General features: G+C 45.0%; 1 protein-coding gene across 5 annotated transcripts in view; it reads right to left on the bottom strand.

Moving 5' to 3' along the window:
* Positions 1–2,088: 2,088 nt before the first annotated feature.
* Positions 2,089–13,017, bottom strand: part of PLA2G4C (phospholipase A2 group IVC) — a 107,070-nt gene continuing 96,141 nt past the window's right edge. For all 5 annotated transcript variants that reach the window (XM_083145248.1, XM_083145257.1, XM_083145253.1 and 2 more), the window contains 4 exons: positions 12,790–12,885; positions 10,670–10,821; positions 9,106–9,280; positions 2,089–2,553 (listed from right to left, as the gene is read on the bottom strand). In XM_083145248.1, coding sequence (XP_083001374.1) covers positions 2,399–2,553; positions 9,106–9,280; positions 10,670–10,821; positions 12,790–12,885 — 578 coding nt within the window. In that variant the 3' untranslated portion in view covers positions 2,089–2,398. The remainder of the gene's footprint in view (positions 2,554–9,105; positions 9,281–10,669; positions 10,822–12,789; positions 12,886–13,017) is intronic.

Genomic DNA, 13,017 nt, shown 5'->3' with positions numbered 1-13,017 from the left:
CTGCGCATGTGCAGGCGATTTCGCCGCACGGATTCTTTATACGCCGCACAGGGGGCGTAGAGGGGCGTGAGGGGCTACTTAGCCTCATTACCCTATGCATACGCCCCGCGTTTCATGGGCGTTCCCATGCAAACGCGGGGCGTATGCATGGTAATGAGGCCGTGACGCGTGGGTACGGGGCGGGCATCTGACATCGCCGGATGTCAGCTGCCCGCCCCCATACATGATTTCACACGGACAAGTGTCCGTGTGGTCTTGTGTTGCGGGACCTGGTGGAGCGTGCGGCCCTGCATTCGATGTTCGGCGACCATCGAATGCAGGGGCTGCTCCCAAGACGGAGGAGGCGTATCCCCGTCCAATTTCATGCGGATCGCCACATATCCGCGTACGGACGGCAGGTGGCGATCCGTATGGAAGGCGGGGATTCGCCTGCACGGTTGCGGCCGCATATTCTGATCGGGCCGCACCGATCAGAATAAGGCCCCTAGTGAGGTCACTTATAAAATGCCCCTAAATTGCTACGGCTGTAGGTCCCATTACTGTTTAAAAACACGTCGCCCCATGTGTATACCCCCCAGCGATGGGCACGTAGTGCTGTCAAAATCTAGTCATCACCAGTATTCTCTCACCAGAGAACACTGGCCCACACAGATCGCTCAGCACACATTGCTGGTGCATCACACCAGCTGATAATTCTTCAGTGAGATAAAGTGTAATTGGGTAATAAACAGTATTGTCCCTGGACTGTAATTTGAGCAGGACAATGTTAAAACGCTTTTATGAATAAAACAGCTTTTGAACACAAAGTATGAAGTAAGCCAAGAAATGTCCATGAGGCCGGTGAGGCAAGCAATAGCAAATAGGAAATAAACAGTTTCCTTTAGTGGGACCGACGGTCAGGATGCTGGAGGTCATAATACCAATGCTGGAATCCCATAGGCTCGTTCCCCCTGTCCAGTAGATAATCCACAGGAGTACTTGCGAAAAAAAAAATGATACTCACCAACCATCTGGTGTAGATCGTGTTCCCTACGGTCCATGTAGGCCTCCATGGGGTTAAAAAATTAATAAAAAAACGACAAATAAACAAAAAAATGGCAAAAACCAGTACAAACGGAAGGAAGACAATGTGTAGGGGTGGATTGGGAATTGTATCCAGCCCGGGAATTTCATTGAAGCAGCCCCGGGGGGGGGGGGGGGGGGGGTGTTTGCTGCTGGTATATCTTGCAGCAGTGTGTGGGGGGGGTCTTTGCTGCTAGTATATCTTGCAGCAACCCGGGGGGAGGGGGGGTGGGTTGCGGTGCTGCTGGTATATCTTGCAGCAACCCGGGTGGTGGCTGGTGGTGTATCTAGCAGGAGCCCAGGGGGAGGGGGGTTGGGCTGGTGGTGTATCTAGCAGGGGGGGCTGGGGTTGTGGTGTATCTAGCAGGAGCCCGGGGAGGGGGGAGGTGTTAATGCCGCTTACCGCTGGCCTGAGGAGAAGCACCTGGGTGTTCAAAGCCAGCCAGGACAACGGAAGCGTACAGCACAGTGTACAGCACTCCCGCGGCCAGCTTTAAATACATCATAGCCGGCCGCAGCCTTATTGAGTATGGGCAGGATGGATGCCGCGGCCGCTAAACGATGTAGTAGCGCGGCCCGCGGCCAAGCGAGGGGGAACATCGGCGGCCCAGCCAAGGGGGGGAGGTGGCCAGGTCTGGACAGGCCCACCGGGAAATGGCCCGGTTTCCCGGTGGGCCATTCTGCAACCTGCTCATGTGTGCTGGATCCCCCTGTGACTCCTGTCACTACAATTTCCAGCAGCAAATTAGGGAGCCCAACGTCAGCAGCTCTCCCCTGATTGGTTGAGTCCCGCTTACCTGTCAGTCAAGTGGAGCTCTCTTTAAAAAAAAAAGGGGGGGGGATGGGGGGGAGATTCCCCGCTCTAAACAGACGTGGGAACTTTGTGGTTTCCTAAACAAAAACAATAACAGTTGATTAGGTCAATTGTGTGGACTGATCTAATTAACCTTTGTGGTTAACTAGGGCAACTTGTGTTATTAAACCAATTAAAATGTATTATTTAAAAAAAGAAAAGAAACAAGTTAATCCATTTTAAAGCATATTTAATCAGCATGTGTATGCTGCAAGGTAGATAGAGAGTAGAAGAATGGTGCAGACACATATCTTGTATACTGAAAAAAGGCGCTGACACATACTGTATACTGAAGAATGGCGCAGGCACATACAGTATACTGAAGAATAGCACAGACGCATACACTGTACTGTATACTGAAGAATGGTACAGATATATATATATATATATATATATATATGTGTATTGTATACTGAAGAATGACGCAGACACATACAGTATACTGTATACTGAAGAATAGCACAGACACATTTTCAGATTAGCTCATTTAGAATCAATACATTGTTGCAGTTTCTGTAATATCTGTGGTTTGCTCAGCTCCACATTTAATTTTGACACTTGCAGAAGCTCTTTCAGCTCAGATTCATCATATGAAAGGTTGCGGGTAGCATACTTTTCCCTCAGTTCATGTACTTTACCTGTAATCAAAGGAAAAGTTTGTTTCATTATTTTCCCATGCTGCAAAACGATATACAGTAGTAGTGATAAAAGTTATCTCATCATACTGTATGTTTTTGTATGATCTTAAAGTTCTTTACATTCTTTGATATTTCTCATATTTATCTCCCAGCGTGTATCAATCTGATTTTGCAGTGTAAATGATTGCCACTTTAAAAGAACTGGAGATTTCTTACCAAATCTCTCACTTTCTGAAACTCTCATCCTATTAAATTTCACCCATGGAGTTTTTGCCCAAAAACTCCATCTGCATGCTTAATGGCATATCTGCATTCTGGGCTTCATTCAGAGATGGGCACAATGACGATGTTGTGTGTGGTGGAGCACTATTTCTTTCCTCCTATGGTGGACACTGGGACAGTGGGTGTGGGTAGAGCCTTGACCCTTTCTCCCCATACCACGCCCCCAGGCCACCAGTTTTTGCTTGGTGCCTCAGGGCACAGGAGCCAAGTTGGGCCGTGTCCAGCCCGTTTCTCAATATTTTTCTTTATTTTGAAGTTTTGTAAAAAAATTTTTTTTACACAGGAGCAAGCCTGCGCTGCTGCCTGTCTGCTCCACTGGTCCGGGGACGGCTCTCTATCCTCTATGGTCAGACCTGCCAGCCATCCCTCTGCAGAACACAGGGACTGCCGCAGCCAGACCAGTTAAGAGACCCGGCGTCCCTCCTCTGTTAGTGGCGGTGTGTTGCTGCTGGCTGCTTTTTTTCAGATTACTGGCATTGTGCAGCCATTAGCTATGTCTACAAGGAGTCCCTCTGCCAAACCTGCTAAATCTTCTCGGGGTGAGCGGGACACTCCTGTATTGCGAGCTTACACATACCTGTGTGCAAAGAGAATTCAGTGGACTATGGGGGGGGGGGGGTCTGTGTCTGCTGTTCTGTGGATAATACCAGCGTATGCTCGTCAGAGGCCACTCCCCCTGCAGAACCTGACTGGGCTATCTCTCTTTCATCAGCAATGAAAGAGTTGGCATTGCAGCTCACAGTGACATACCTTTGTCAACTCCAGCCATGCCATTGACACAAGATAACAGACAATGTACCCCAGGCAACTGAACCAGCATGGGTTCAGGGTCTATCCTCAACTGTACAAGGTTTAGTACAGATGTCTAACTCATTACAGTTCCTCCTAGGGTTGGCGTCTAAATGCAAAGCCTCTAAACCTAGCTCCTTATCAGGGGTGCCAGCTTTTACAGCACTACTGGCCTCAGACTCTAGTCGCTAGACGAGCTCTTTGGCTATATTAGTGGAATGCGGATTCAGACTCAAAGAAAGCTCACGAATCACTACCGTTTTCGGGAGACATTTTTTTGGGACTGGATATGGTCAAAATAGTGATGACAGTGGCTAATTCAAAGATGGCCTTCCTACCATCAGCTGGTCCCCATCCCAGACAGATTTCCTTTCAGTCCTTTCGTCCCTATGGAAAGTCTAAGGGTCAGTCCTTGTCCAGATTACCACCTCACTCCAGAAAAGCACCCAGTATTAAAGGTCACAAGTCTTGGTCAGGATGATGTCAGGCACCAAAACAGCCTGACAAGCCTGCGAGATGATGGCCATGCTTCACAAGGGGGTTCCTCGCAGGTGGGTGCTCATCTCCTAAACTTCGCCACTATCTGGCAGGAGACAATGACAGATGCTTGGGTCAGGAGCATCATGCCGGAGGGTTGCACACTAAAATTTCACAGTTCCCCACCTGTATGTTTCTTTATCACAGGACTCCCGTCTCTGCAAAACAAAGCGGAGGCACTCCAACTCTCCATTGACCTTCAAAAGGCGGAAATCATAGTTCCAGTTCTGGCATCACAGAAGGGAACAGGTGTTTACTTCAACCTATTTCTGGTTCAGAAGCCAGACGGCTCCTTTCGATCAATTCTGAACCTAAAACAACTAAATCAATTTCTATGGGTACCGTGGTTGAACCCAAAGCAAGGCAGCCATAAAGGAGTTTCTACTGATCCTCAAATGGGCGGAACATCATTTGATGGCACTGGGAAGCCGATTTTGGGCCTTGATCATATGTTGGGGCAAGCCTCAGATAGATCTGATGGCCTCCCGGATAAACCGCAAATTTCCTGCACTCGAGATCTGTCATCTTTTCTGGTCAACGCCCTGTCCGCTCAATGGCCTTTTGACATGGTCTATATCTTTTCTCCAATAGCTCTGCTTCAACATATTCTACAAAGCTTGAAGCAGGAATCAGTTGTAGCCATAGTAATAGCCCCCAACTGGCCTCAGAGATCTTGGTACGTGGACCTTCTGGGACTGACCATTGCTCCACTATGCTCCACTATGGCCCCTGAGCCTGTGTCCAGACCTTCTGTCGCAAGACCCATGTCTCCACCACAGTCTGCCAACTCTGGCTTTAACGGGTTGGCTCTTGAAAGGGTGATCCTGAGCAATGCAGTCATCCAGACTATGATCTCAGCATTCATCGGCCAGAATTTATTAGAGTTTGGTGCTCTTTCTTTAATTGGTGTGCCTTGCAGCATAAGATCCCTCAGTTATTTCATTTGTAAAAAAAATCTGTCTTTCTTACGGTCTGGATTAGACTTGGGTTTACGTCTGGCAACTCTCAAGGTCCATGTCTTGGCCCTGTCGGTCCTTTTTCAATGTTGCCTGGCACTTTTCTCCAAGGATTGCTGAGGCATCAGCCTCCTTTCTATAAGGGTTCACAATGGACACATTTTACCATAGACTATAATGGGCCCACCATCAGAAGGGTTGGGATCATTTGGTCTACAGCAAGTTGGTCGGCAAGCTTTAGGTCAACACCGTTAGGTCGACATGGGTCTAGGTCAACATGGGTTTAGGTCGACAGGTCAATAGGTCGACACAAGCAATAGGTCAACAGGGTCTAGGTCAACAGTCAAAAGGTCGACGTGGGGTTTTTCCACTGTTTTTTTTACCTGAATGTCGACACAGTCGACATGGACACAGTTTCCAGTACAACGCATCCCCTCGCATCGCTTGCTTCACTCGAGATGCTTCAGACACAGTGCCTCACTGCGCTAGGCATACTATTTTATTCTCCCACCACGCCCTAGTGGATGGTAGGGCATGAAATACCACCTGTCGGCACATGTCAGCTCAAAAGACTGTGAAAACCCCCATGTCAACCTTTTGACTGTCGACCTAATGCGTGTGTCGACCTAATGCGTGTGTCGACCTAACGACCTGTCGACCTAAACCCATGTTGACCTAGAACCATGTTGACCTATCCCCATGTCGACCTAACGGTGTTGACCCAACGCTTGTCGACCAACTTGCTGCAGACCCAATGACCGTATCCCCATCAGACCCCCCATGAATAATACTTTGGGTACTAAGTAGCACTTTGTGTAAGTGTTACTTATCGGGCAATTGTCTAACACTACTATGGGACAAGTCCAGGGCTGGCTTGGGAGGTCCCGTGCCTGGACTTATCTCATTGTCGTTTTAGGGACTTGCCCGATAGAGGTCACCTGGGCGCAGTGGGAAAGCCGATAATAATGCCCATCATTATGCTAAGAACCCCTGAAATGCAATATAGCAATATTATTATTGGGTTTAGCATTTATATTTGGTGTGCACTTGCACTCTCCTCCTTCTGCTTGTCCAACTTAAGATCTGGCGGCACGCCAATACCTGGTGGGCATCATTTTCTGTGTAAAAGTGGCTGTTATAGGTGAAGCCTTAGCTTGCACTAGTCTTTAAGAACTGCTGTGTAAGAGCAACAATGCAACCTAGAACCACCCTGGTGCCACCCATAACAGTCATGGGGTAATACTTTGGATGGGGGTACTTGCATAACAATTGTCCCCCCGCTGTGACATAACCATGCTGGCTGTTGGAGCCCAAAGCTGGTTGCAAAAGTACAGGGGACCCCTGCTTCTTTTGGCTCCTGTATTTTTGAAACCAGAACTGGTCCAAAGGCCAGGTGCTGTTTAAAAAAAAAAAAAAAAAACAACGGGAAACCACGGTAATTTTTCCTTCATATTTCTGGAAACAGGACTGGCTCAAAGTGCCCTGGGCAGGTTATGCTTGCAATTGATTTCTGGTGTGTTCTAATAAATTGCACCCTACTACATGTGCGATTTTCAGTCGAAAATTGCACTTATGACCCCTCTTCTTTCAGCTCCCATATTGTATGACTGAGAGGCTGCTTGGCATGAATGGCTGTGTACACAATATTGGGTTTATCTGGGGATCACATATCTATCTCAACCCTGGTTGCTGCTATGTCCATGATGTGCATGTGATCCAATTCCTGTTATTTAGAGTTTGCTTGCTACAGTAGAGTATATCCTTACAGGTGAACATCTCAGGACTGTGCATCCTTTCTGGACTGTCTAACTATGAGATACTGAGATTATGGGCCTTATTCTAGTTCACTCTTTCTGACATAATCCTTCGTAGATGGACAAAACCATTTGCACTGCAGGTGCAGCAGATGTTACTTTTGCCGAGAGAATTAGATTTGGGTGGGGTTTTACTTCAAAGTGAGATATATACTGCAGTGTAAAAATAAAGCAGCCAGTATTTACCCTGCACAGAAACAAAATAACTCACCCAAATCGAATTCTCTCTGCACATGTTACATCTGCCCCCCTGCAGTGCACATGGTTTTGTCCATCTAAGAAGGATTTTGTCAGAAAGAGTGAACTATAATAAGGGCCTATGAGACAGGAGAACAATGCTCTAGAATCTACATTACTGTATTTGCGAAAATACATTGCTGTATTTATGCTAGCATCCTTGTCATTGGGGTCCAACTTCAAATAAGAATGTAAAATATTATTGCACATTATATGCATGATCTCTAAAAAATGTGGTCATGATTCGCTTTACCCCTTACCGCCGCAGCCTGTTTTTGACTTCCTGACAGAGCCCTTTTTTTCAAATCTGACATGTATCACTTTATGTGGGGATAACTTTTTATTGCTTTTACTTATCCCAGTGATTTTGAGATTGTTTTCTCGTGACACATTGTACTTTAAGTTAGTGGTAAATTTTGGTCGATACAGTCTGTTTTTTTTTGTGAAAAATACCAAAATGTCGTAAAAAAATTGAACATTTTGCAATTTGCAAAATGTAAAATTTTCTGCTTGTGAGACAAATAATCATACCACTCAAAATAGTTAATAACTAACAAAGACCATATGTGTACTTTATTTTACCATCATTATTTCAACCTCCTTTTAGTTTTTTTGGACACTAGGGGGCAGCAGAGACAAAATTATACACAGAACACAGAAAACGCTGCAATTGGCTGTTCACATTTGAACAGCCAATCGCAGCGATCGCTAATGGGGGGGGGGCATTGCTGCCCCCCCTGGGCTACGAGGGAAAATGTCTGCTGTCAGGGACAGCAGCCATCGTCCCTCTGTCACCGCGTCTATAGACGCGGTGACAGTTTAAAGTCATGACGTACATTTATGCCATGCGTCGGGAAGTACATCCCGACCATGACGTAAATGTACGTCAAATGTCGGGAAGGGGTTAAAGTCAAACTTAATGTATTGTATACTATAGTACTACATTGAGGATTTGGAATTTGTGGAACTCAAAATAGTGAAAAACAATCTGTCGATACTCAGAAGTGCTTAGTAAATTAGGTTAGCCTAGGACCTTGATAGCTAACCTTGACACTCCAGCTGTTGTTGAACTACACATCCCAGCATGCTCTGCATCAGATTTAGCATGGCCAAAATAGCAAAACTGGAGCATGCTGGGATGTGTAGTTTAAAAATATCTGGAGTGTCAAGGTTAGCCATCAAGGGTCTAGGACAACATAGAAAAAAATACAGAAGCAAATTATGGGGCCAATTTAGACACGTTCGGTTGGGTCCAAATGTTTGATGGTGGGGGGTCTGCGCATGCGCGATTATGTCTGAACACCTTCAGCGAGTATCACACTCACACTAGGTGTTCGCGCTGGCAGAGGAGTGAAGGGGGTGGGCAAGGGGCAGTGTCCCCAATTAAAACATTGGGCGTTCTCCTGTCGATGCCTGCGTGGGGTGGGCAGCTGATGTCAGATGACGTCAGAACCCGCCCCGAATTCAACCATCTCTACGCAAGATAAAAGTAGAGAAAAAAATAATTCGATGGTCAATGACCATCAAATGATTTTTCAGCCGGTGGCCACATGCGAGGGGATGTGTTCGTATACACTGGCCCTGACCGATCAATATCCAGCATGCTGGATATTAATTGCCGTGCGATAGCGTCATGCATCACTATCGCGCTTTGGCCCCTACACACAGATAGATGTAAGGGCATTTTCTAAGTGATCTAGAGATCTCTTAGAAAATGCCTTTATATCGCTACATGTGTAGGCCTCATAAATCTGCCCATGTTACATCTGCCACACCTGCAGGACAACATGGTTTTACCCAGTTGCTTACTTCTTTTCTTTGCTTTTAAATCAGATTCCGGCCTTACTGTATGTATCAGAATGTGTTTAACGGCCCTAAGCAATATATAAAGAAGCAACACAACATTTAGCTCAGCATTTTCCAATCTATAATCTAACCTTCAGCGTTCTGGTTGTTGAAGAGTGGGAAGTGCATCACATCAGGTGTCCCACTGCCATCTCCTTCAAAGACATAGCAACATTTTGATGGAGTCTCAATTTCTTTATCTTCTATATTTACTTTGGGAAATGGAATTCCATTTGTTTCGCAATATTCAGCTGTCTGTTTCAGTGTCTGGATATATAAACAAATTGTCATATTGAAGGATTTGATCACAAATGATTACATGAAACTATAGCTAGCATTATCCTTCGCACATTGATATACAATGTTGTCCTATTTATTTTAATTCCTTATTTTATTAATATTTTCTTGTTTTTCCAAGAGCCCGGTGCTGGGTTCTTAAATACGCGGGATCCCCACTATTTCCCCCCCCTTATTTGGGGAACCGGAACCGTCTCAACCTGGTTATACTGAGGGACCCTGCGCCGTTTTATTTTTTTAATTAGAACATATTCCGCATACTCCCATTATTACAGAAATAATACATTCATGGGTACTTGTGTATTATCACGGCGCCCATGATATTAAGTCGTACGACATATAATCGCATAGCATCGCATGCCATACATCCGATGCACAGCGATGCGATTTTAAATTGTATAAGCCCCCTATACGATTTTGAATTGTATAAGCACCCTAATGGGGGCTTACAATGTTAAATGCACCCCCACGCCACCCCCACTATGAACGCTAACCGGAAGCAGCCACCTAGCCCGAAGCGTGGCGAGCGCAGCGAGCCCCGCGAGGGGACGCGTATTACTTTACATGCATTCCGCGTCCCCTCGCGGGGCTCATTGCGCTCGCCACACTATATGAAATCGACTCCACGCCGACGTGGATAGTGGGGGTATGAAAAAAAAGCCCCTCGTGGGCTCGCTGCGATCGCCATGCTTCGGGTTGGCGTTGATAGTGGGGGTGCCGTTGGGGGTGCTTTTAAGATACTAAGCACCTACCACGTTTAATTATCTTATAGGGGGCACTTTTAACATTGAAAAACACATTAGGGTGCTTATACAATTTTAAATCGCATACCATTGTATATGCGATACAATGGCATACAATGCCATACAATGTGATGGTATACAATTTAAAATGTATAACATCGCCTGCCATTGTGTAACATCGCATTGCATACCATCGTATGCCTTATGGTCTGCGATGCGATGGGCGCCGTGCTACTACACAAGTACCCATTCATGCTACTAAAAAACGCACATGCCTAAAAATTTGCACAACACTGTAACTAAAGTCGCCCCGTGTGCAAATTCAGGGAAAAAAAATTGCACATTTGACATGTGCGATTTTTTATGTCTAAACAAAATCGCACCCTATTACAACTTGCCCCATACCACTAAATTAGCTAGAGTATCATTTTAATAACAAATTTGTATATCCCTTAAAAAATAAAATTTGGGGATATTTTTAGGAAATTGGTCAATTGGTCAAATTGGATTATTCATCTTTAAAGTGATTGAAAGAGTTGTCCGGCTCAGGTAGAAAAAGTATTTAGGACAGCATTGTCTTTTGAGTTGCTTTGATATCAAATTAGAGAACACTCACCAGAAATGGATTTCCTTCACTGTAGTCAAAAGACAAAATGAGATCTACTTTGCGATTTGGAGGCAACATTAAGGGGTATGCAGAGTTTATTTCCAGCCCAGCATCGACTAAGTATAAGAACTCCTGACTGCAAATGTCTTCAGGGGCAGTACCTGAAAAATGATCAGAATATATTCCTGTAATATACATTTAGAACAAATAAATTAAGATTTACTAGTTTGTATTTATCTGGTTTATCACCTTAAAATTAAATTTTTTAATTAATCTCTGAAACACAAATACTTAAGTTGAATATTTGAAACAGTTTTTTATCATATCTCTTAAATCAGATATATTTTTTACTGTTCTTTGACCTTAAAAAGCACAAAATGGCAGATGTTCCAGTAAATCATACTAAATGAATGATTTATTTAAACTAGGATTTGGTGCCTCCCCAAAAACCACAATAACTATAGATAGATTTCACCGTAAGGTTACAGAAATAACACCACCGTGCTATAAAATTATCTGTAATGCAGATACACTTTGTTATACTGTACAGTATGTTGTTTTATTATCGCAGAATACTTTTTAATTTTTTTTTACAGATTAATTAAATTGTATGGAAATTTATGGCTGATATACTGTACACTGTAAATCACAGTACTGGCTGCCAGCCAGTACTGTGAATTACAGTGTAAATCAGCCATACCATTCCATCCAATTTAGAGTGGCTGCAAAGTCATAAAATAGGACGTGGGTAGGGTTGCCACCTCTCCCAGATTTCCGGGAATCTCCAGGAATTGGTGGCAACCCTCAAGGAGCCTTTTTCAGTTTCCCGGATTCCGGGATTCTCCCGGAATTCGGGTGTCTGAAAAAGCCTCCAGCCCTATTCGCCGCCTCTCCCCTGTCCCCAGCCGTCGCGGCGCTTAACATTGCGCCTGCCAGGACTGCCTCCGCAGCCTGACAGACGCACTCGCGAGATGATGATGTCATCATCTTGCGAGTAACCCTGCTGTAGCCCACCACCTGCCGCGTCTGCTGGTCTAATCTTGTGCTGGCTGCATCGGGACAAGTGTCCCAGACTCCCAGCATGCCCTGCCTCCACCCTGGCTGCAGCCTGAGTACGTGCGCTGTGTGGACCATGTCCACACTGGTGAGTTGAGAGGAGCCTCCCTATCAACTTCAAATATCCCCCTCCTGGCCCGCCCTCGCTGCCCACCCCATGCCTACCGTAGCAGCCCCACCCCAGCCTGCCAGCTGCGGCTGCCCCCTCCCACCCCCGGCCAGCCAAGAACTGCCCCTCCCCCCGGACTGCCAGCTCCCCCCCCCTATGTATGTGTATGTATACATATGTATGTATGTGTATGTATACATATGTATGTATGTGTATGTATACATATGTATGTATGTGTATGTATACATATGTATGTATGTGTATGTATACATATGTATGTATATATACATATGTATGTATGTGTATGTATACATATGTATCTATGTGTATGTATACATATGTATCTATATATACATATGTATGTATGTGTATGTATACATATGTATGTATGTGTATGTATACATATGTATGTATGTATGTATGTATGTATGTGTATGTATAAATATGTATGTATGTGTATGGATACATATGTATGTATGTATATATGTATGTGCATGTATACATATGTATGTATGTATGTTTATGTATGTATACATATGTATGTATGTGTATGTTTTTTGCTTCCTGGTGTTTTATTCTTTTGAATAGACCACGTCCTTTTTTAAATAGGCCACACCCACTTTTGTATAGACCACACCCCCTTTCCCGGAGCGCGCGTGCCTTTGGTGCGTGCATTTGTATTATGGGGGGTCATCTCCAGGAATTTATGAAGAGTGAGGTGGCAACCCTAGACGTGGGCCTTGGCATGTGCTGCTGCTCCAGCCCTGCCTCTTCCGCTCCCTCTTGAGCTTCTAGCCTTGTTCCACTCGAGGCTCAACTGTTGGAGGAAGGCGCTTTGGCAGCCACAGCGGAGAGTCACTAATGCATCCCCCCCCCCCGGGTCAGCGCCTGGGTTGTGACTCCTAGCCCCCCAGTTATGGCCCTGATATATAAATAAAACTCAACATGAAAAAAAAAGACTCACTTTGCCATTCATAGAGGAAGTTGTTTATTGTCCCCCATTTCCATTCCATAAAAGTCTGCAGAGTGTTTAACACAACTTTGACCTTTTCACACGAACCTATAAAAGAACCCGAGGAAGTAACAGAATGATTAAGCTGAAGGTCTATCTATTTATTTATTTGATCTATTTAATTAAGGCCAGAGTAAACTGTGAGCATTGTAAGAAAACAAATATGATAATTTTTTTCGA

The sequence above is a fragment of the Crinia signifera genome, chromosome 1, assembly GCF_055691185.1.
Source record: "Crinia signifera chromosome 1, ASM5569118v1, whole genome shotgun sequence".
Lineage (NCBI taxonomy): Eukaryota > Metazoa > Chordata > Amphibia > Anura > Myobatrachidae > Crinia > Crinia signifera.
This window is presented reverse-complemented; position numbering and strand designations above follow the sequence as displayed.